Below are 24097 nucleotides of genomic sequence, written 5' to 3' on the forward strand. Positions count from 1 at the left end.
AAACTGCTCTGTTCCACCTTGTGATGTCATGTAGTGGGAGTTTTCAAGTTAACAGCTTCTTTTTTTACCTTTAGTTCAGTAGAGACTGGCAATTCAAGAGCTGAAAGTATCCCAAATAATTCAGAGTACAGATTCATCTTTCATCTTCATGGAGACCTAGTCAGATCAAGTTACAGGTCAGATCTGTGGAGAGGCGACCCCGCTCACAGTCAGAATGTCTGTTTTCTAGGGAGCAATAAAACCACCTGTAATTGAATAAATGTAAGGTAAAGCTGTTTAATGCCATACTGTGGAACATTTCAAGCAGTGAAATGACATATCCATAGAAACAAGCAGGTGATGGGTGAGGGATAAAAGATAATAAGTTCAACAACACATATTATTTCAAATTTTTATCAACTGTAGCACACAGAGACTGGAATAATTTTGGTTGAATGGTAACTCCAGAAATTAAGATTTTTATTTATTATTTTTATTTTTATTTATTTATTTATTTATTTATTATATTTATATTATTTATTTATTTATTTATTTATTTACGTATTATATTATTTTATTTATTTATTTTTATCAGTGACACATTGATAACCTATCTATTTACAAATTAAAATGCAGCTCTCTTACCTCAGATTAACAGAATATTGTGTTTTATTCACTGATTCTGCAGAAATTCACTGTTTTTCGTGGCTTGTGATATTTTTTTCCATGTTTTACTTTGATAAAGACAGACAGTGTGTGTCCCTGATTGGCTAATCCACCTGTCAATCATGCCTGTCTAAACACGGGAGATTCACCGGTGACCAGACTCATCTTAAAGCTGCACTATGTAACCTTTTGGGGGATCCATCACCTGCTTGTTTCTATGGAGATGTCATTGCTCTGCCAGGAATGTTCCACCATATGACATAAAAAATCTCTACTTTACATGTATTCAATTGCAGGTGGTTTTATAGCTCAAAAATACCTAAATAAATAAACAGGCGTTCTGTGAGTAGGTTCACTTCTCTACAAATCTGACCTCTAACTTGGTCTGGTTTGTCTCCATGAAGATAGAAAGGTTTAATGCCATACTGTGAAACATTCCAGACAAAGCAATAACATTTTCAGGGCGAAAAGCTTTGGATGGTAGCTTGATTCATCAGCCACTTTCACTTCGTGGAAACCGTCTGACCTCGCAGCGTTGGAATTCGTTCGCTCAACGGTAGGCAGGTACTTTTTTAAATTTAATCAATCACTGCTATTTGGTAGTGATGTATGTAATGTGCCACTAAAGAGGTTAACTGGTATATTAAGCTTTTCCCAAATCCCGTAGGAAGAAGGACAATAACGTCTTTCCCCTTGATAAAATTCACCAAACATTCTCTTTATTCCAGCTTTAAATCCTCGACCTTGGGAATCGTTGACAACACAGAATATATGGCTCTTGGCACCTAGTGTATTTTGATTCCTGACCTAGTCGCTGGAGAGAAATGAAATTGAGTGGAGGCACTAGGTGGCACCAGCCTGGCTAATTTGATGGACCCTCCACAGGAAAAGTTACATAATGCACCTTTAAAGCATTGAAGTTTCAAATTAAAAAAAGTTTATTGTCAAATTTCCATGTGAACATATGAAAAATTTAAATCATGTTGTCACTCTCAATCTTCTAAATGAAATAATAATAAAATAAAAGGAAACGTGTAAAGTTCTGGTTTAGGGAGACGCAGATTCCTCGCTTCTTGGCCGCCTGGTGGTTTGGGAGGGGAGAGAGTTCAGCATCCTAACAGCCTGGATGAAGCTGGTGGATGAAGCTGTTTAGTGAGTCTGGTGGTGCAGGAACGGAGCCTCCTTGTGGCGGGGCTCTATTAAAAACTTAGGCAAGATCGAGATTCTGAGTGCAGGTGGTTTATTGTGCCAGTGTCCAAAGTGCAAAAATCCCAAAAACAGTGCAGAATATTTACAGTGAGCAAAACAGTCCAAAAAGTATTTACAGCGAAGAAACAGGGTCGAGTTCAGCGTTAACTGTCCCCTTTAAGAATCTGTACAGCACACCGACGTTACCTGCTCTGTAACCGGTGGCAGACTGATTAACAGCCAGGAACGGCTCCCCTTTATACTCCCCTGACTCCTCCCACTGAGCAATATATCAAAATCATTCTAAAGACAAACAATTTAACCATAAACCTACCTTGTCTATGCTACGTTGAGCACACAGTAATAATGTACATTAAATGTCAAAAATAATAGCTGAAAAACGTAAACAGAATCGTATTACATAATGCGCGTCACATGGTCAGCACCACGGCGCGAACAGCGCCTATTTCAACTACCAGGAAATAGTGGCTCGGTTTGGCAGAGGCGCCGCGTCGGAGGAGAGAGAGACGGCGTCATCGGACAGGTAAGAGACAAGTGAAATAAATTACTCTAACGCGCTCAAGTGTGCACCCTTGGCGAATTAGTAACGGGGGAAAGAGGGGAGAAGGCGATAACAGTGAATACGGCGTGAATGAATGAAACAGCGGGGAAACGGGGAATGAACTCGTGTGTGCGGGATGACTCAGCGTGTGTGCGCGCGGGCACGCCAGTGCAGACCGCGGTTACGTGTAGGGGGGGAAACGCCCCCTAAAATCATAGACGGACTGGCTCCGTCACACTCCTGTATTTCCTCCCGGGGGCAATCAACCAAAACAGGGGCAGGTGGTCACCGTGGTAACAGCCTACATAACTTTACTTCACTTACTTTGACTCAATCCTGAGAGAGACCACATGTTACTTCACTGCTCCACTGTCGGGGGACGATGAATCAAAGCAAAGATGATGCAAAGCCCACAGGAGGTCAAGTTGTTTGTTACAGGTTGAGTGAAAAGGAAATTATTACACTTCAATTATTTAATAAAAAATGCAACTCCTCTGGTGATACTTAATATTTTTTGATCTTGAAGATGTTATTGTTTGGGCTAGAATGTTCCACAGTATAGCTTTAAATGACAATGTATGCTGTGTGAACATACATGCTTCAGAACGGTAAAAACCCCAACTTTTGCTTAAAAATTTGTTTATTTTGTTGAATGAATGTGTTTCTTGTGAGTAACTTTCACCTGACGAACAAAATGTGGTTTTCTCTGAGCAGGGTCTCCTCTCCACAGCCCTGACCTGTAACCTGGTGGCGTCACTTGCTTGTCTCCATGGAAACAGGAGCAGCGACGTGCGGTTAGAGGAGGCGCCAGTCCTTTTTAGAATAAATAATTGCTCCAAAGTCAATAACAATAAAAAAATGCTTTGTGTATTTTTTGAATATTATGTTATTTACCCTCTTTTGCTGATTTCTTGTGAGTTTTGTGGTTTTAAAATAGTGACTTGCCCCTGTGCTTGTCAATATGATGCAAAAAGATCGAATTCTATCATCAGGACAAATAATCTTGTGCACGGGGGAGTAGGGCGGCTGCAGGATTTTGGGTAAGGTGCACAGAGCAGAGCGTCCACTCTGTCTGCACACCTGACGCACCTGACGCACCTGTCACACGGGGCTTTGGAGGTCCATGTTTTTCTCTTCTGTCATTCTCCTCCTTGAGAGAGAGACAGAGACAGAAAGAGACAGACAGAAACAGAGAGAGGGACAGAGAGAAAGAGACAAAGGGAGACAGAGAGAGAGACACAGAGAGACAAAGAGAGAGAGAGACAGAGGGAGACACAGAGAGAGAGACACACAGAGAGAGAGAGAGAGAGAGAGAGAGACACAGAGAGAAAGAGAGAGAGAGAGAGACACAGAGAGAGAGAGAGACACAGAGAGAGAGAGAGAGAGACACAGAGAGAAAGAGAGAGAGACACAGAGAGAGAGAGAGACACAGAGAGAGAGAGAGAGAGAGAGACACAGAGGGAGACACACAGCAAGACAGAGAGAGAGACAAATAGACAGCCAGAGAGACAGACATAGAGAGAGACAGACAGGGAGAGAGTGAACGAGAGACAGCGAGAGACAAAGAGAGAGACAGACAGAAACAGAGAGACAGAGAGGGACAGACAGAGAGAGAGAGAGACACAGAGAGACAAAGAGAGAGACAGAGGGAGACACACAGCGAGACAGAGAGAGAGAGACAAATAGACAGACCAAGAGACAGACAGAGAGAGAGGGAGAGAGCGAACGAGAGACAAAGAGAGAGACAGACAGAAACAGAGAGACAGAGAGACAGAGAGAGAGAAACAGAGAGACAGAGAGAGAGAGAGACAGAAACAGAGAGACAGAGAGACAGAGAGAGAGACAGAGAGAGAGAGACACACAAAGACAGAGAGAGACATATCCCGGTTATTAAATGTGAACACTTGTTTTATAGAGTGATCATCGCGGCTCCTTCAGGACTGAGGAGAAGCTCTGTGCCTCATGAGTCTCACCGTACATACACATTTAAAACAAACCTGCGGGGGGCGCTGTCTTGTGCATGCTGGGATGGGACGCAGAAAGAGAGACCTGGTGCTCGTCCAGGTCCAGCGTGTCCAAAACAACAGGTTGCAAAAGTTAGTTTGTGAATAGTTTGGTCACTGATCACTGTCGCGCCGCACGTACTTACTGTAAAACAACAACATCTCATTAGAAATAAGGACGTGGCAGACTCTGGAGATTCTCTTATTTCTTCTTTTTGAGGCGATATTACCTGTTGTAAATATAAATTATAGTTTTACACCAAAGAAGCAATTTGAGAAGAATGATGAAAAATATATTGAAAAATGACATTAGACAGAATTCTGTCAAAAGGTTCAGCACAATTTACACAAGAATCACATTTTCTAACACTGTAAACATGATTTAAACAAAATAAAGGTGTTTTCTCATGATTGTATTTGTCAAATAATAGTTCCTGTGTGCATTAGAGGAGTTGGGTCATATAGCCTATACTGTGCAGAATGGTTGCTAGGTAACAGCTTCCTTATATTCCCTAGTGTAGTGTCATAATTACTAATTATAGGAAGTAAAATTGAAAACCTAAAACACTGACAGATTTTCGTTGTTGTTGTTGTTCTTGTAAATTCTCAAATCCAGTGATCTTAAAGTTACACTGTGTAACTTTTCTGGTGGAGGGTCTACTTTTCTCCATGAAGATATTAATTTTAATTGTTCCATAGTAGAGCTGGGTATTATTCAGAAGTTGCCGATACGATACATACCTCGATATTCGATTCGATATATTTCAAAAAGATTCAATACGATTCAATAAAAAAATAAAGGCTTTAAATCCTGGTTGTGACACTAAAAGTCTTTGTTAAACCACTTCTTGTGCAAAGTTCACATGAAACACAAACATTTTAATAATCAAAACAGTGAAAATGTCAAATGTGTCGCATAAATGAGTTTTCTTCCTCTGAACAAACAACAAAACTGTAGCTCTGTAACAAAATAATTTAGTAAAATATACCAAAAAATACTCTTGCTGATATATCAATACAGCAGCCCATGATATCGATACTGTATCATCACATTAAATGATACGATATATCGATATTTTTCAATATTTTTGCACATCCCTGCTCCACACTCTGTCAGACGATTTCACTTCGTAGAAACCGTCTGACCTCGCGAAGGAATCCTAACGGTGTGAGGTCGGACGGTTTCTACGAAGTGAAACCGACCATCTGACCTCGCAAACGAATCCTAATGCTACGAGGTCGGACGGTTTCTACGAAGTGAAACGGACCGTCTGACCTCGCGAAGGAATCCTCATGCTACGAGGTCCAACAGTTTCTACGAAGTGAAATCGTCTGACCTCGCGAAGGAATCCTCATGCTACGAGGTCTGACAGTTTCTACGAAGTGAAACCGACCGTCTGACCTCACAAACGAATCCTAATGGTACGAGGTCGGACAGTTTCTATGAAGTGAAACCGACCGTCTGACCTCGCAAAGGAATCCTCATGCTACGAGGTCCGACAGTTTCTACGAAGTGAAATCGTCTGACCTCGCGAAGGAATCTAAATGCTACGAAGTCGGACAGTTTCTATAAAGTGAAACCGACCGTCTGACCTCGCGAAGGAATCCTCATGCTAAAAGGTCGGACAGTTTCTACGAAGCGAAACCGACCGTCTGACCTCGCAAACAAATCCTAACGCTGCTAGGTTGGACGATTTCTACGAAGTGAAACCGTGTGACCTCGCGAAAAAATCCAAATGCTGTGTTTCCACGAAGTGAAACCGTCTGACCTCGGGAAGAAATCCTAACGCTGCGAGGTCAGACGGTTTCTTGCTACGAAGTGAAACCTTAAAAAAACTTTTTAAAAATGTTAAAACGACTCAAAAAGAAGAACATGTTACAGCAAGTTGACATAATTAAATTAGTCGGACTATTTCTAAAACTTAATCTATTGAACATTCGGGTTTAAAAGCAAATGACAAAGTGTTTTAGTGTTAAAAAATCCAAGCTGTCCGAGGCTCTTTCCACACATTTCCGCTGACTTCACTGCTGAGTGCATATTGCTGTGGGCTACATATTGTTTTTCTTGTTAAGTAAATCTCTATAGTATGAACATTGTCCCTGTGGAGAGTACAATAACGTCAACTTAACACCGAGGGGGGAGTGGGGGGACTGGGGGGAGTTGTGTATGTACCACAGCAGCAGCAGCAGCAGCCACAGTCAGAGCCAAAACTTCTTCCCCTCTCTCTGTCTCTGTCACACACACAAGATGATTCTGCTGCTCTTCTTCACTGCTCTGCTTTCACCGTGTTTCTCCGAACTCGTCAGAAACTACGGGCCGGTTATTGGTAAGATAATCTGCATTTCTTTAAGTCTTGCTCTTTTTTTTTTTTTTTTTCAATTCCAATCACCAGAAAACAGCAAAAATGTTCAGCGTTCACGGAGAGTTGCAGTGGGGCTCGTGCGTAATGTGCGTAATTTGAAATGGTTCAGCTGCGTAAGTGTTTAAATACTACTTTAAACAGCATGAATCACAATAAAATAGCTTAATTTGTTTGTTCTTTAATATCTGGCTTTCGAAATACGTGACTGAGCAGCTTGGATCCGTCCATAGGCTCCATTATAAGTCCATTAGACGAATCAGACCAATCAGATCCTCGCGTCTGCGTCTAATGCGTTTCTGCGGCGCGTGTGAGGTTAAAACTGGAACAATATCAGTCAGTTTAACAGCCCAGGCTCCTAAATACTCCTAACCCACTGCGAACATGTTGTACTATACTTTTTTTACTTTTACAGAGTATCCCCAGTTTTGACTATTCCAAATTTAAGACTTTTTAAAGACCACTTAAATGAAAATTAAGACCAAAATCGCACCCATTACGCAGGAGAAAAACACCAGATCCAATTCCAATAATGACCATTACTCACTGCTTTAAATAACAAAAAAATACCTTTATTATAACATCTCATTCAGAACTCATTTATAGTCTTATGCATTGCTTGTAACATGGCCAAAAGAATAATTTATAACATTCTAACAAGACAAACTAACCCTTCACATTGTCTTGTCGCGTATTGTCTTTCAAAGTGCTTCAACCATTTAACATGTTCAGCAACGGAAAAAAGAAAATAAATGAACAAAGGAGAGAGAAAGAGGGAAAGAGAGAGAGATGTAGAGTGCCTACCCCAGTGGAGAAAGAGAAAAAGAGGGGAGGAGAGACAGAGATTGCACTGAGTATACAAAAAATAAAAATAGACCAATGAAATTTAAGACCTTTGTGGAGAAAATAAGACTTGGACAACATAATTTAAGACTTTTTAAGGAACATGAACTTTAAGACCTTTTTAAGACTTTTAAGACCCTGCAGCTACATTTGAGAGCATGTATCTGCACTTTCTACTCAACTTCATTTTTGGACAGGACTGAAAACTAAAAGTGTTTTGTAATATTGTTTGAGACCCACAGAAAAGGTTAAGGGTTTATTTTTAACACGTTCATAATCTGAGTAAACAAAAACACACAAATAAACAGCTACGCCTGATTAAAAAATATTGATTCTGTTGTTTCTATTGGACAAAATTCAGCCTGAATCTGTATCAACATCACCACATTTAAAGTCTTGGCAAGACTTCAAAATCTGCATTAAACACTTTTACTTTTTACTCTTTAAGTACATTTTTAAACGGGTAGCCTACTTTAATACTTTTATTCAACTTGATTTTTTCCATGTGATATTTTTACTTGATTTTTTAATGTTCCAGTATCTGTACTTCTACTTAAGTAACAAAATCGAGTACTTTTTCCACCACTGGTTCATTCAGTCTTTGAGTTAAAAAAACATACTGTATATAGTTTATGGTCAAAACGAAAGTATATCCAAACATATGTCCCATAAATGTAAAAAAAAAATTAATAATAATAATAATAATAATAATAATAATAATAATAATAAATAAATAAATAAACCTAGTCACATTATTGCAGAATTTGTGGCAAACACTGTCTTCAAATTCTCTCCTTTCACATTTCTAATAATATAAAAATATGATTAGTAATACAGTTTGAATATAATAACAAAAACAATGCTTGCAAAACGTCTTTTCTGATGACTGTTTAATTACTCGACTATTATTTTAAATGGAAAACAAGTGTAATAGCTCCCTCTACTGTTGACATCGTGCCACTACGTCCAGTTGAATCCTCGCTTCATTTGCAAAAAACAAAAGGAGTGACAAAGATGAAAGATTTCTTAATTGTCATTCAGAAAAAAACTGAAGAATGAAACTTCATGTTGTAATGTTTTGTATTTTTATTTTCATTCTCATTCTTCTGGTGATATTTGCTGTGGGTAAAATTTTAGTAAGAAAACCTACAAGAAAAACAGGTCTAGAAGCGCAGCAAGCATTTATTCTATTTCCTCTTCATTTTGCAGATCTAAATGTGATTACTGAGTGTGTTTACATGCACATCAGTATCCCAGTTATTAGACATATCCCGGTTCTGTCAGTATTCGGGATACTGCGTATACATGTGCACAGAGAAACCTTGTATACATGATCAAATGGAGTTTTCCGGTTTCTTGGCATAATCTTACAAATGCACAAGCACAAAAATTTACTTAATTTAAGTTAATAAACCAGGAAAAAAAGCTCCTTTAGTGTAGGAAGCTCAGGAGGTTTAACCAACGCCGAGGAGCTATGAGGTATCCCACAATCCACTGCACAGATCAAACCCAACAGATTCTTCATTAAAATCTTCTGCATAAATAAACTCAACTTTACAACATATAAATCATAACCACTATAGAGCCACATCAGCCCGTTTGATAAAATAATTCAGCTTTGATCACATTTGTTTAAGTTTTACAGATACAAAACTTAAAACCACATGACTCATTTTCTTAAACTGTTAGAGCTGAAAAAAACAAACAGCTCGCTCCTTGTGCCCTGATGCGATCAGCTTCTGTCGGACTAAAGGACACGACTCAGTGGATTATGTGTGTTTTTCTTGTGACAGAAGAGGTGCTAATGATGGTGAGTCTGTTCTGTGCGTACATCGTATAGGAGATAGTTCATGTTTTAGCTTTTCAGAGATCATACGTGTGCAGATTGTACGTGTGCAGGTTTAGAGCAGCTGTTTATTTTATAGTTATTTCACTCATGTATGATCACTTTATTTATGTTGGTCACTTTATTTATGTCTCTACTGCTGCGGTGAAAAGACTGAAAAGTGTTTGCCTTTTGGACACATGCGCACTCAACTTTATGTTGCAGTAACTGGGATACTGTGTTTACATGCCACAGTATCCCAGTCACTATCGGAATATACCAGCTACAGTATCCCAGTTTCTAATAACCGGGATCCTGCCTTATTTGAGATACTGAAACCGGGATACTGTGTGTACATACACCATGAAGAAACCGGGTTACTCAAAAAACCCGATCATAACCGGGATATTGATCAGTGTTATGGTTCAGATTCTGTGTATGTCCCCTCTTAGATTTCTCAGTCCCTCGGAGAGGAAAGATGGCGAAAAACAAAACAAAACAAAACTATGAAACCGTCCTCTCTACACTCCCCCATGTCACCTAACCCTATGTACCCTAATGTACTCTGCCACTTTATCCAGAAATATCTCTTGAGTATTCATCTCTACTTCAGTATATTTCTAAGGGATGTAATTTTATCCAATTCTCTCGATACGATATTTTCACATTATGCATTTCACGGTACGATATTTAATACAATATTTTGTGGAGACGAACCAAATTGTGAATACTTTTTTTGATTTTAGAATACATTAACAGACCTTTGTTTCTGTCCTAATCCAAGACTTAAAAGTGTTTAGAACAGTTTTTTCGTCAAGTCAAATCAGCACAGAAGTGGCACAAAGGATCATAAATAAATAATAAATAAATAAATAAATAAATAAAATCTTACCGTGAGATTTGGAAATTGTTACACCCCTAGATAATACTCAAATATTTTCTGGGTTTTAACTTTTTAATTGTATTTTTAAAGGTGCACCGTGTAACTTTTTGGACAGTCAACTTCTTGTTTCTATGGAGATGTCACTTCTTTGCTTTGAATGTTCCACAGTATGACATTAAACAGATCCAGCTTACATATATTAAATTACAGGTGGTTTTATAGCTCAAAAATACCTAGAAAAACAGGCATTCTGATGGTGAGCGATGGTCTCCTCTCCACAGATCTGACCAGTAACTTCCCCGGTTTGGTCTCCATGAGGATAGAAAGGTTTAATGCCATACTGTGAAATATTCCAGACAAAGCGATAACATCTCCGCAGAGAAAAGCATTTGACGGAGCCTCCAACAGAAAAAAGCTACACAAAGCACCTTTAAATCTACCGTGAGACTTATGGATTTTGTCTCGTGTGTGTGCAGGGCTCATGGCGCAGGACGTTAAAAACCCGACGGTAAACGAAGATAGCTACATCGCTGCATCTTACGTCAAAACCCTGGAGTCGGCTGGGGCCAGGGTCCTTCCCATCATGTAAGCTTCACTTTTGTACATGTGTAGTTATATTTTCATTTCTCTGGGCAAAACAGGCCTGGGTCAGAGCTTGATCTGTGTTATAAGGTTCTGTAATGTTTATAAACCTGACATGTATAATCATTTATGTAAGTAAAGACTTGTGTGCAGAGATAGGGGGTAGGTGAAAACTGATTTTTTTGTGCACAGGTCTTCTCAAAGTTTCATATACTAGTACATGAATCAATTGAAATAACGCATTAAACAATCTGAAATGAAATCTATGGATCTGAAAAGCTTTCCACTATCTGTAAATATCACAAATATCACTTATTTCAGTGTTTTAAATGAATAAAATAAAATGAAATAAATTAAAATAATATGAATAAATACCCCCCAAAAATAAATAAAATAAAAATAAATAAATTAATAAAATAAAAAAAAAGTTGTGAATGTGTTTATCCGTTGCTATGGTGTTGTCATGGCGATGGCAGCAGAGCAGTGACCAAAATATCAGTTATTTCAGTGTTTTAAATGAAGCTAGTCCCTACACTTTAGTCCGAACAGTTGTGGATGTGTTTAAAAAATAAAATAAATAAAAATAATATTAATAAATACCAAAAATAAATAAATAAAAGTTGTGAATGTGTTTACCCGTTGCTATGGTGTTGTCATGGAGATGGCAGCAGAGCAGTGACCAAAATGTTAGTTATTTAGTTATTATTTCAGTATTTTAAATTAAGCCAGTCCCTACATTTTAGTCCAAGCAGATGTAGATTTGTTTAAAAAATAATAATAATAATAAATAAATAAAGTTGTGGATGTATTTACCCATTGCTATGGCGTTGTCATGGCGATGGCAGCAGAGCAGTGATATGTAAAAGCATGAAACAACGAGGAGCCGTGCATTAAAACTGCGTCGTATAATGTGCTTACATCACGGCTACAAACTGAAATGTGTCACTTGTGAATGTGAAAAACCTGTTCCCTGTCTGTAAATGTCCACAATATCAGTTATTTTAATGTTTTAAATGAAGCTAGTCCCTACATTCTCCTCAGAGCAGTCGAGGATGTGTTTACCTGTTGCTAAGGTGACGTCACGGCGACGAGCGCAGAGCAGTGATACAGAACAGTGATTTGGCTGTTGCTGGAACTACTTGTACGTTATCACTGACTGTGGTATAATATAAAACCTTCAACTTTATTATTTTGTCAGAGGGAAATTGTTGTGCAGCAATAACACACTAAACCACAGCTTATGCTTTGCTCAACCATGCAGACAAACATTATGTAGACAAACATTATCTTAAAAATAATAATAATAAATTGCCTATTATCTTTAAAATAGTCAAAAAAGAACAGAGGTGTAGCTGCATTTCACCGCAACTGATCCAAGCTGTAAGAGAGCATTCGTCCTAGTTATGGCTTCAGAAATAAAAGAAGTCTGAGCTCTCTGAGTCCTGATCCGGGGTATTCTCAGACGCTGCCCAGAAGGAAGAAGGTTAAACTCCTCAAAGATCGGGTGGTCAGGGCTCTAAATTATTTGCTGGGTTTTGCAAATCACCTTCTGGGACTGCTGTAAGAAGACAACTTTACCTGCCACTTTGACAAACCGAGCCAGACGATTTCAACCAGACACCGAACCAACAGAGAAAACAAAATGCAAGAATAGATTCAATAAAACTCTGATAAGAAAGGGTCATAAGAACATTACTGACGTTAAAATAATTAATTTTCCTTATTTTGCTGCACTTGCTGGCACCAGTGTTCGATTCAAAGTGTAGGAAACTGTCAATAATTGTCCCTAGATATTTATATTCAGAGACAAACTCTACTTCTTTTCCCTGAGTGCCACTAGGGGGAAGCTGTCGAAAGTCTACCAGCATGTCTTTAATCTTTGTCACATTCATAGACAAATAAAAACAATAAAATCAATCAGCACAGGGGATTTTATTGAATGGTGTGAACGTTTTTATTTGTTTAATAATGTGACATATAAGCAGTGTTGGGAAGGTTACTTTTAAAATGTAATCCCCTACAGATTACAGATTACACACCCCAAAATGTAGTTTGTAACGTAATCCATTAAATCACTTAAAGTGAGTAACGTAATCTGATTACTTTGGATTACTTGATATTGTCATGTTTTTTAAACGACATGAATGTAGCAACCACATCCTGAAAATTCTTGTTTGTTGTCTTCAAATTGTCTGAGCCCAAGTCTCCATGAATAAGCAACTGTTTGCTGTAGAGAAACAAAGACCACGAGATCTTAATATAAGAGGTTTTGTCTGTTAAAAGACAGAAACAAGATCAGCCTTTCCTTCACCATATTAAAAAATATTATTGATAGAGAAGTTATTTTTTATATGAGATCACCTTAAATTATGTCAACCTACTGTTAGGTGTCATGTTGTTTAGACCTGGTTTAGTCCTGGTTTAGTCCTGGTTTAGTCCTGATTTTTAGACCTGGTTTACTCCTGATTTTAGACCTGGTTTAGACCAGGTCTAGACCAGGTCTTTAGTTCTGGTTTAGTCGTGGTTTAGTCCTAGTTTAAACCTGGTTCAGTCCTGCTTTAGTCCTGGTTTAGTCCTGGTTTAGTCCTGGATTAGTCCTGGTTTAGTCCTGGATTAGTCCTGGTTTAGTCCTGGTGTTAGTTCTGGTTTAGAGGCGCACAGGAGGAAGCGCGATTTACGCGAGAAAACACGTTCCACACGCGGCGCACGAGACAGCGGTGTCCGCGCTGTAACTACGGAAGGAGACGTGGTCCGCGGGTTCTCACGTTGATGACGATGATGAAGGTGTGTGTTTGTGTTTGTGTGTGTTTGTGTTTGTGTGTGTTTTGTGTGTGTTTGTGTTTGTGTGTGTTTGTGTGTGTTTGTGTGTGTTTGTGTTTGTGTGTGTTTGTGTGTGTGTGTGTGTTTGTGTGTGTTGTGTTTGTGTGTGTTTGTGTGCACGTCCCCTCATGTGGCAGGTCACTGTAGGACAGTAGTGCAGATATTATGAGTCTATGCAGGTTGTTTTCACCAGTGCCAGTAGCTCCTGTTTCACATTTAAGTTGTAGGCGATTTTATATTTGTTTTTTTTTATATATATATCTCACATCGGGAGAAGAATTTCCAAGACACAAATGCGTTTTTACCAATGCACTGCTGCTTCCACTGTGTGACTGACACCGCCAACTTTAACATGACGTTTACATCGCTCTTACTGCCGCGTTCTGTTTGGGTTTCCGGCAATGAGAGGAATTACCGAAATAAAAAAATAAATAAATGGGATGTAGCACAAAATGTGAAAACAGGAAAATACCGCCTTGTAATCCACTTATTTCAGCAAAGTAACTGTAATCCAATTACCACTCACTGAAACAGTAACTGTAACGGAATACAGTTACTCATAATTTGTACTCTGATTACGTAACGGCGGTACATGTAATCCGTTACTCCCCAACACTGCATATAAGCCACTTTTAATTAATTTTTTTTTTTTTTAAGGATTAACCGACCTGAGGAGGAGTACAGGATGTTATTCAAGGCCATTAACGGGTAAATGTTATATTATTAATGCATTTATATTTATTATAAGTCTCACATTAACACAATGGTCTGTATGAAGTGTTCTGTCTGAAGTCTGAGCATGTGTCTTTTACCAGATTCTTTCTTCCTGGAGGAGCTGCCAACATCATGGACTCTGGTTACGCCACAGCTGCAAACATTTTCTACGATTTAGCCATTGAGGTGCATACGCGTAGTTTTTAACGATCCAATATTTTACACAGAAATTACTCTTGTGAGCTATTTTAAAATGTTATCTACTCAAAAACAGACCTGGAGTTGTGTTTTGTTTCATTCACACATTGAGTAATCCTTTATTATTAGTCTGTCTACATCTACAAAGCTCAAAATGCTGAAGTGCTCAAGTGTGAATGAAACAAAACACAACTCCAGGTCTGTTTGTGATGAGAAAACATTATAAAATAGATCGGAAAATCAGGTAATATTGGCCCTTTAAGCTGCATTTTGCTTCATTATTAGGCCTATTAATTTTTTTTTGTTTTTTTTTTTACATTTGAACAGTTTGGGATTAGAATTGAATTGAAAAGAATTAAACACATCCAGAAAATTCATATAAAGAGTGAAATCTGAACTGAATACAAGAATCACATTTCAGAACATGGAACTTCTCATTTCAGAAATTGCAGTTTTTGTGGTTTGCTGATTGCATCCATTCAAATTACAATTGCGTCTAACATTTTCCTGAAAATATTCCTAAAACTTGTCTTTGTCCCTTACAGGCAAATAAAAAAGGAGACTATTTTCCGATTTGGGGCACGTGTCTTGGGTTTGAACAGCTCGCTGTAATCACAGCTAAGAAACGCGTTCTAGTGAGGACAAATACCACCGCAGTGTCTCTGCCTCTCAACTTTACAGCCGGTATGAAATGTTTTATCAGTCAAAAGTTTGGACAAACTCTCTCATTCGATGGTTTTTCCTTGTTTTTACTACTTTCTATTTTTTATATACATGGTCAGACATGGAGATGTCTGTGCTCTGCCTGGAATGTTCCCCAGTATGACACCTCTCCACAGATCTGACCTGGAACTTGGTTTAGTTTGGTCTCTATGAAGATAGAAAAGTTTAATGCCATATTGTGAAACATTCCAGACAAAGTAAAAACTTTCTTTGTTTTATCACTGCAGCCTTCTAAACAGGGACTCCCAAACTTCCTTCACAACACTTCCTCCAGCTCCTCTGGGGGATCCTGAGGTGTTCCCAGGTCATCCCAGAGATATAGATCTTCCAGCGTGTCCTGGGTATTCCCCCCGGTCTCCTTCCGGTTTGAAATACCTGGAACACCTTCCGAGGGAGGCGCCCAGGAGGCATCAGAACAGATGCCTGAGTCACCTCAGCTGCTCTTCTCGACGTGGAGGAGCAACAAACTCCCCCTGTGTGACTGAGCACCTCACCCTGCGGAGGGAACTCATTTGGGCAGCAAGTCAAGTCAAGTCATTTTATATATATAGCACATTTTAAAACAATCATTACAAGTTGGACCAAGGTGCTTTACAGCATGAAACACAGCATAGCAAAACACTAAAACAAAATAAATATATAAAATATTACATAACGAACTAACTTGATGCACAAAAATAATAGTTTAAAGTAGAGCTCACGGGCTGTTAAATGCCATCTTGAAAAAAATTTGTTTTTAGGAAGGTTTTAAAGTGAGATACGGAGGAGCAAGATCTCAGGTGAAGAGGGAGGGCATTCCAAAGCTTGGGGGCAACAACAGAGAAAGCTCGGCCACCCCTGTACACCGCTTGTACCTGCAATCTCGTCCTTTCAGTCATTACCCAGAGCTCATGACCAGAGGTGAGAGGAGGAATGTAGATTGATGGTAAATCTTCACCACAATGGTCCAATACACCGATCCACCTTTCAATCTCACATTCCATCCTCCCCTCACTCGAGAACAAGACTCCGAGATACTTGAACTCCTCCACTTGAGCCAGGGCCTCTCCACCCACCCGGAGAGGACAAGACACCTTTTCCCGGTCAAGAACCACGGCCTCGGACTTAGAGGTGCTGATCCTCATCCCAGCTGCTTCACACTCGGCTGCAAACCAGTGCAAAATAAAAACATCTCCACGGAAAAAGCATTTGACAGATCCTCCACCAGAAAAGTCACACAATGCACCTTTAATCTAATTTGACGCATTTTTTCTCTTCTGTGGTTTTGCCGTGTTGATTTCCAGAGGCGAACGGGAGCCGGCTATTTAAGGATTTCCGTCCTGACGTGATGTCCGCTCTGGCCACTGAGCCCATCACCATAAACGCACACAAGTGGAGCGTTTCAATGGAGGTGAGTATGAGTCCAGTTTCAGCCCTGACATAAATAATTAAATGAAATGAAATTGAATATTGTTGATGTGTTTTACAGACATACTACGAGAATGAAGACCTGAACAAGTTTTACAAAGTGCTGTCCACAAACACAGATGGAAAAATAGAGTTTATTTCCACATTTGAGGGTAAATTTGTCTTTGTATGTGTTAAATAATTTTAGATGGAGCACAGGAGGCCTCTATAACTCAAGAAATCACATTAAAGCACTACGGACGTTTTATCTGATCTATGTTATAATGTTGTTTTCTCATCACAAACAGACCCGGAGATGTGTTTTGTTTCATTCACACATGTTTAACACAGAAATCCTGCATATCTATTTAGACTTTCTTCTTCTCTCAAACAGAAAATACTCCATCTAGTTCCACCTTGTGATGTCATGGAGTAATACAGGAGGTGCTTCAGTGCGTTTTGAAACACCATACACCTTTACTTGAATCATTTGGATAATTTCAGCCCTGGAATCTCTAATTTCTACAAAAGAAACATTTTTAAAAAAAGTCAGTTTGTGTACATCTCCAAAGCTCAAAATGCTCTGTTCCACCTTGTGATGTCATGAAGTTCTAGTTTTCAAGTTAACAGCTTAAGAATAAAGGATTCATCAGACATGTGTGAATGAAACAAAACACAACTCCAGGTCTGTTTTTGTGTTTTTGATGAGGTAACAGCATTATAACGTGGCTTAAAGGTGCACTGTGTAACTTCTCTGACGGAAGGTAAGTCACCTGCTTGTCACCATGGAGATATCATCACTGTGCCTAGAACAGAAGTAAATGCATCTTTTGTGTTCCTGCAATGAAGAGTTTCAATAACAACTGATAATATATATATATATATTTTTTAAAGTGCTTTCATAAATGATTTTTTGCAACAACAAATCATTTTCAACTTCATGCAGGCTAAACTGCTCAAAATTATCTTGAAAAACAGACATTCTTACTGCGCTTGGGCTTGCCTTTCCACAGATCTGACCTGTAACTTGGCCTGGTTGTGCCATCTTCACAGCCAGTTTGCTCAAGAGTAATACACTGTGGAATATTCTAAGACAGAGGTTTTCAATAGGTGAGACCCGCCTCCCCTGGAAGGCACCAAAGAACCACTGGGGAAACGCGACATATGTGGACTAGGAGGACTAAACCAGGTACCTGATCTAGGACTAAAACAGGACTAAACCAGATCTAAACCAGGAGTAAACCAGGATTACACCAGGACTAATCTTGGAAAAAACTAATCTTAGAAAGAGAGAACCCTGAGCCCACGGAGCAGGGTGTGCGCAAAGTGTGACTGGGTGACGACTGCATCCAAGCCCTGTGAGGCGTGAAGCTCTGTGCCGGTTCTTTCATCTGCGGTCACCCGACAGTCTACGTGGGCGCACCTTCAGGCCTGTCCCGACACTCAGTCCTGGTTCAGTCCTGGTTTAGTCTGCGAATGCTGCGTCTCCTCGGTGGCTCTTTGGCGCCTCCAGAGAAAACCCCCAGCCTAGAATATTCCACAGTATATATTAATCTTAAGCAAACTGGCTGTGAAGATGGCACAACCAGGCCAAGTTACAGGTCAGATCTGTAGAAAGGCAAGCCCAAGCGCAGTAAGAATGTCTATTTTCAGTATAATTTTGAGCAGTTTAGAATCTAATCAAAAACGAAATGAATGCAAAGCTGTGTATTTTTGATGCTATTCTGTGGAACATTCCAGGCAAAGCAATAAAATCTGCAAATCCTCTGTCAGAGAAGTTACACAGAACATCTTTAAAGCTCACAAGAATCAGATTTGTGTAATATAGGATCTTTAAAGTATAGACTTCTTCGTGGGACCTGCCCATATTTTCTTGAGTCCTTGTTTAAGAATCACTACTGTAGAAAATGCACATTATTCTGACAAACTTGCCCCAAAATATTCCAATATTTTTTCTCTTTTTTAGCCTACGATTACCCCTTTTACGGCGTCCAGTATCACCCAGAGAAGAACCCGTACGAATGGACCAGAGACTTCTACGTCCACACGCCGATCTCAATCCGAATGACTTTCTGCTTCGCCGACTTTTTTGTCAATGAAGGTATGTAAAATAAAAGTGAACACGACTTTATCTGGTATATTATTAAAGGTGCATTGTGTGACTTTTCTGTTTGTCTCCATGGAGATGTTAATGCTTTGGTTTAAGTTGTTCACAGTACGGCATAAAACTAATCTGTCCTGCATTTATTCAACTACAGCTCAAAAATATCTTAAAATACATCCGTTCTTACTGTGAGTGGGGTCGCCTCTCCACAAACCTAACCCATACTTTGGTTCTTAAGTCTCCATGGAGATTCATTAGTTTATGGCCATACTGTGTGGAATAATTTAGGCACATCTTCACGGAGACAAGCAGGTGACGGACCTCCCGCGGAGTCCTGCACGGGTCCATTTTTGGAGAGCCGCACCCGCCCGCACCCATGCATTACAGGACCGCACCTGCCCGTTAACCCGTGATTATATCAAAGTAAAACCCGCACCCGCCCGGACCCGTTAACATTCCACTTTTTACCCCACCGGACACACAAATTAAAAGAATTCAAAATGAAGCATCCACGAGAATACAAATTGAAAAGTTACGACGTCAAGAATTACAATCACGAAATGAATTTTGCTTTCTTTAGTACAAACACAAATTCACAGACGCGACTCGACTGTCATCACTTCACAGGCTTTATTTACTGAGCAGAAGAAACATTGATTGAGATGCCGGACTTTTGCACTGCACACGCCACGGACTGAACCAGGACTGAACCAGGAGGACTAAACCAGAAATGAACCAGGACTGACTGTTGGGATGGGCTCTGAGGTGCGCCCATGTAGACCGTCGGGTGACTGGAAGTGAAAGCGCAGCCATCGCCTGATTGCACTTTGCAGACACCCTGCTCCACAGGCTCGGGGTTCTCTCTCTCTCAAGTCTGATATTAGTCCTGGTTTAGTCCTGGTTTAGACCTGGTTTAGTCCTGGTTTAGTCCTGGTTTAGTCCTGGTTTAGACCTGGTTTAGTCTAGTCCTGGTCTACTTCTGATTTAGACCTGGTTTAGACCTGGTTTAGTCCTGGTTTAGTCCTGGTTTAGACCTGGTTTAGACCTGGTTTAGTCTAGTCCTGGTCTACTTCTGATTTAGACCTGGTTTAGACCTGGTTTATTCCTGGTTTACCTGATTTAGACCTGGTTTAGACCTGGTTTATTCCTGGTTTAGACCTAGTTTAGTCCTGGTTAAGACCTGGTTTAGTCCTGGTTTAGACCTGGTTTAGTCTAGTCCTGGTCTACTTCTGATTTAGACCTGGTTTAGATCTGGTTTAGTCCTGGTTAAGACCTGGTTTAGTCCTGGTTTAGTCCTGGTTTAGACCTGGTTTAGTCTAGTCCTGGTCTACTTCTGGTTTAGTCCTGGTTTAGTCCTGATTAAGACCTGGTTTAGTCCTGGTTTAGTCCTGTTTAAGACCTGGTTTAGTACTGGTTTAGTCCTGACCTCGTGTGCAATTGCCACCCGCCAATAAAATTCAGTTTCAGCATATGTTTGCGGGTTCCGGGTGCAGGACTCTGCCCTCCAGCGTACTTCATGATATCCAAAGAACATAACCGAAAAGTTACATGGTGGAGCTTTAAGCAAACTAAAATATGTTGTGCGTTTCCTTTACAGCCAGGAAAAGCAAACACACGTATGAAAGTGAACAGTGGATTCGAGATTTGCTGATCTACCACTCCACCCCCACCTACACCGGAGAAACTTCCAGCGTATTTGAGCAGAAATATTTTTATTTTGCCCCCGAAGTGTCTAGCACCACTGTGCCGGCTCCGTCTGAGCGTGATTCTCACGTCGATCAGTCACTGTTTGGGGGCGCTGTTCAAATCATGGCTCACGTCAACATCGGCTTCATAACTGCTGTCGTCTTTTCTGTGATTTTAAATGCTGAAATGTGGTAAAAATGTGGTGATGAAGTGAGTTAGATTCATGTTCTAGAAATAAATAATCTTCAAATTTCAGATGGAGGACAAGGGATTAATAAAAATCCATAGTAGAGATAAAAGTAAAGTGACTATTAGACATCGATGGAGTAGTAAATGAAAAATACTCTCTATCTCTATCTTTTTGAAAATGTTATATTCACCGAAAAACAACAGATTAACATGTTTTATAAGTTTCAGGCTACGTATACATGATGACGGTCTGAAAAGACGACGCAAAAGTGGCGTCGCGTCTTCACTTTTTATTCCGCGTTTGAATGAGCGTTTTTGGGAGGAAATCTTCGTGCATACGGTGACGCAAAAGTGTGTGGAATTAGATTGGGTATACATGCCAGGCGTCTCGGTGGTGATGTATGTGACGTAAACGCATATGTGACGTGAGCAGATCTGACCAGAGTTTTGCGTCTTGGGCAGTATAGACGGAAACGCTATGACAGAGCGTATTAAACTTTTCCACTCTGGACGGTGGTTTCAGATTTTTGCATTTTTAAGCTCCCAAAAACGCCGCCACCGTCTTAACGAAAGGCACTTCTGATAAAATATTTTGTCGTTTTTACCCACAAGCGTTCTCGTGTAAACAGGCCCTCAGTTCGGTTTTTGACTCTCCACCCCTCCATTTGCTCTCCATGCTAAGTGATTCCCCCTTCAGAGAACCATCACAACATGACACATGTGCATTTTGCTAATGAAACTACAGCACATCGCATCAGGTTTATGAATTTGTAAAGCTATTTTGTATCACGTTTTTGTATATTTATGGAGAATTGTCGCATGTGGGCGGAGCATTGGACAGAATCTTACAGCGAACCATAACGAGGCTTTGAATGGGGCCTGGGAGAGATCGCTAAATTACCGAAACATGCATGGATGGCATCTAAAACCTGCCTGATAAGGGAATAACATTAAAGCATAGTCGATTTTGCATTATACCCCCACTTTAATTACATATCTGTAGTTATAATCCACAATATTTGACCCTCTTTTGTTTTTTGTTTAGATCCAAAAATGGAATCAAATATCAATCTTGTGTCTTCAGTTGTCTGCATATAATCAAGTTTGCAAGTGTGACCCTTTAATTCCAAAGATATTAATTCTAAAGCTGGTCAAAACATTTCATTTTGTTTCAATTCTCACCTGTCCTCCATCTCAGTTATAATCTATTTATATTTATGCGCTTTAGAATATCGTGGTGTCATGTAAACTCTTCACTACTTTTTTCAATATGTAACTTGTAATGTTTCTTGGTATGGACGCCATTTTGAGGACTTTTGGACATTGCAAAAAAGAAGAAGAATAAGTCTTAATTTCATGCAAATTGAAACCCATATAGCAGGCGAAATTGTTTTTAATTTACTTTGAAGAATATACAAATGTGCAAAAGAAATACAAACAACAAGAACAAACTGATTCTTCTTTTCAGTGGTCAAAAGTCCTTAAAATGTCGCCTTTAAACTACATTCTTAAACATATGAATTACTTGTGTACCGGTGTTCGTTCTTCTGTAATGTTGTTATTGTATGATACCATAGATTTATGTCTCTAAAAATAAGTTTTGTGTCCTTGAGCAAGACACTTCACCCACCTTGGCTCTCGTGTCTGGAACAAAAATACGAAATGTCTAATCTGTCTTGAATCGTGCAGTACAACAGGGGTCACCAAACTTTTTTCCTCTGGGGGTCACATTATCGCTCGTATAACAGAATTGTTTGACTCTGACGACGCAGATTATATTCTTTGAAAACCGCCGCACTTTCTTTACATATCAGACAACTGCACGGTCCTGACACTGAACAAAAAAATAATCAGTCGTCCACTGTTCTTTGAAAACTCTGCGCTGTCTGTCAACTTTTCGTACTTTAACACTCGCCATTTTAACTGCACTACATCGACTGTCACTGTTTGCTCTCGAGTTTCTCAGGTGACGAAAATTCGACAGCAAATTGAAATTCTTCATGTAATTATTTAAATATAAATACTTCATATAATTAGGGATGTAACAATAACCGAAATATCGTGATATTGTATCGTCAAAGTTCTCACAATATATCGAATTATAAGTCTCTTTGCTTAAATTAAGAGTAATGGTGCAGCAATAACCTAAAAAAAAGACAGAGGGAACTACATAGACCATGATCCTTTGCTCCATTTCAGTGCAAACTACAAGAAGAAACAACAGTTCTAACACTTTTAAGTCTTAGTTCTTTGGATTAAGGCTTGTCAAGCTATTTTAAGAGGAAAAAGTCGCCTATTAACAGTTTTGTTAGTCTCCACAAAATATCGCAATAAATATCGTACTGTGAGATGTATATCGTGAAAATATCGCGTAAATGTCTTAAGAGATTTGAGCCTCCACGCCATATCGTGAGCTCTCCCACGATATCGCAATAAATATCTGAGACTTGGATATGGACTTGGAGATTTTTTATTGAAAAAAATCTGCAAAATACAAAATGCAGATGTGTTATTATTTGGCAAAACGTCATTAAAAAAAAAGAAACAGGCCATGATGACTTTTGAGGATTGTCTCATAGGACCGGTTCCCGCGGGCCTTAGTTTGATGACCCCCACAGTACAACATGCACTGCTCCAAGTTGCGGTGGATTGTTTGTGAATTATGAAAAGCTTCGATGTTATTTATATTATACTGTTGTTGTGTTGTTTCTGTGTAATCTGTACAAATAAAAACATAATCATAGTTTTAATCATAGACTGTGTAAAGATATATACTGTGTTGGGAAGGTGACTTTTAAAATGTATTCCCTTACAGATTACAGATTACATACCCCAAAATGTAGTTTGTAACATAATCCATTAAATTACTTAAAGTGAGTAACGTAATCTGAATACTTTGGATTACTTGATTTGTTGTAGAGAAGCAAAGACGAGGAAATCTTCACATAAGATGTTTTGTCTGATAAAAGAAAATAAAAAAGCCCAGACTTTACTGAACCAAATTAAAAAATATTATTGATAGAAGAGGAAGAAACATGGTTTTAGACCTGGTTTTAGACCTGGTTTAGTCCTGGTTTTAGATCTGGTTTTAGACCTGCTTTAGACCTATAGACCTGGTTTTAGACCAGGTTTAGACTCGGTTTAGACCTGCGTTTAGACCTGCGTTTTAGACCTGGTTTAGTGTCTGGCAATGAGTGTAATTACCGAAAAAAAAAAAAAAGGGAATAGCCCAAAATGTGAAAACAGGAAAATACCACAGTGTAATCCATTTACTTCAACAAAGTAACTGTAATCCAATTACCACTCACTGAAACAGTAACTGTAACTGAATACAGTTACTCATAATTTGTGCTCTGATTACGTAACTCTGGTACATGTAATCTGTT

General features: G+C 39.2%; 1 protein-coding gene across 1 annotated transcript; it reads left to right on the forward strand.

Annotated features, from left to right (window-relative positions):
- The first annotated feature begins 1771 nt into the window (after positions 1–1771).
- On the forward strand, positions 1772–23461 carry LOC110158334 (gamma-glutamyl hydrolase-like). Its single transcript, XM_055151245.1, has 10 exons — positions 1772–1780; positions 2320–2377; positions 10786–10894; positions 14369–14419; positions 14527–14611; positions 15169–15307; positions 16630–16736; positions 16815–16905; positions 18699–18833; positions 20434–23461. The coding sequence occupies exons 1-10, from the start codon at positions 1772–1774 to the stop codon at positions 20715–20717; spliced, it is 1068 nt and encodes a 355-aa protein (XP_055007220.1). The 3' UTR covers positions 20718–23461.
- Positions 23462–24097: the final 636 nt, after the last annotated feature.

Source organism: Boleophthalmus pectinirostris, unplaced genomic scaffold (genome assembly GCF_026225935.1).
Source record: "Boleophthalmus pectinirostris isolate CB_2022bp ecotype Guang Dong unplaced genomic scaffold, ASM2622593v1 HiC_scaffold_15, whole genome shotgun sequence".
In the NCBI taxonomy this organism is placed as follows: domain Eukaryota; kingdom Metazoa; phylum Chordata; class Actinopteri; order Gobiiformes; family Gobiidae; genus Boleophthalmus; species Boleophthalmus pectinirostris.

What these genes read in the sequence shown, in the direction of transcription:
- LOC110158334 (XM_055151245.1), top strand. An exon ending in GAGACGGCGTCATCGGACAG is followed by an intron (nt 2,378 to 10,785) that starts GTAAGAGACAAG and finishes GTGTGTGTGCAG; the next exon opens with GGCTCATGGCGCAGGACGTT. An exon ending in AGTGGAGCGTTTCAATGGAG is followed by an intron (nt 16,737 to 16,814) that starts GTGAGTATGAGT and finishes TGTGTTTTACAG; the next exon opens with ACATACTACGAGAATGAAGA.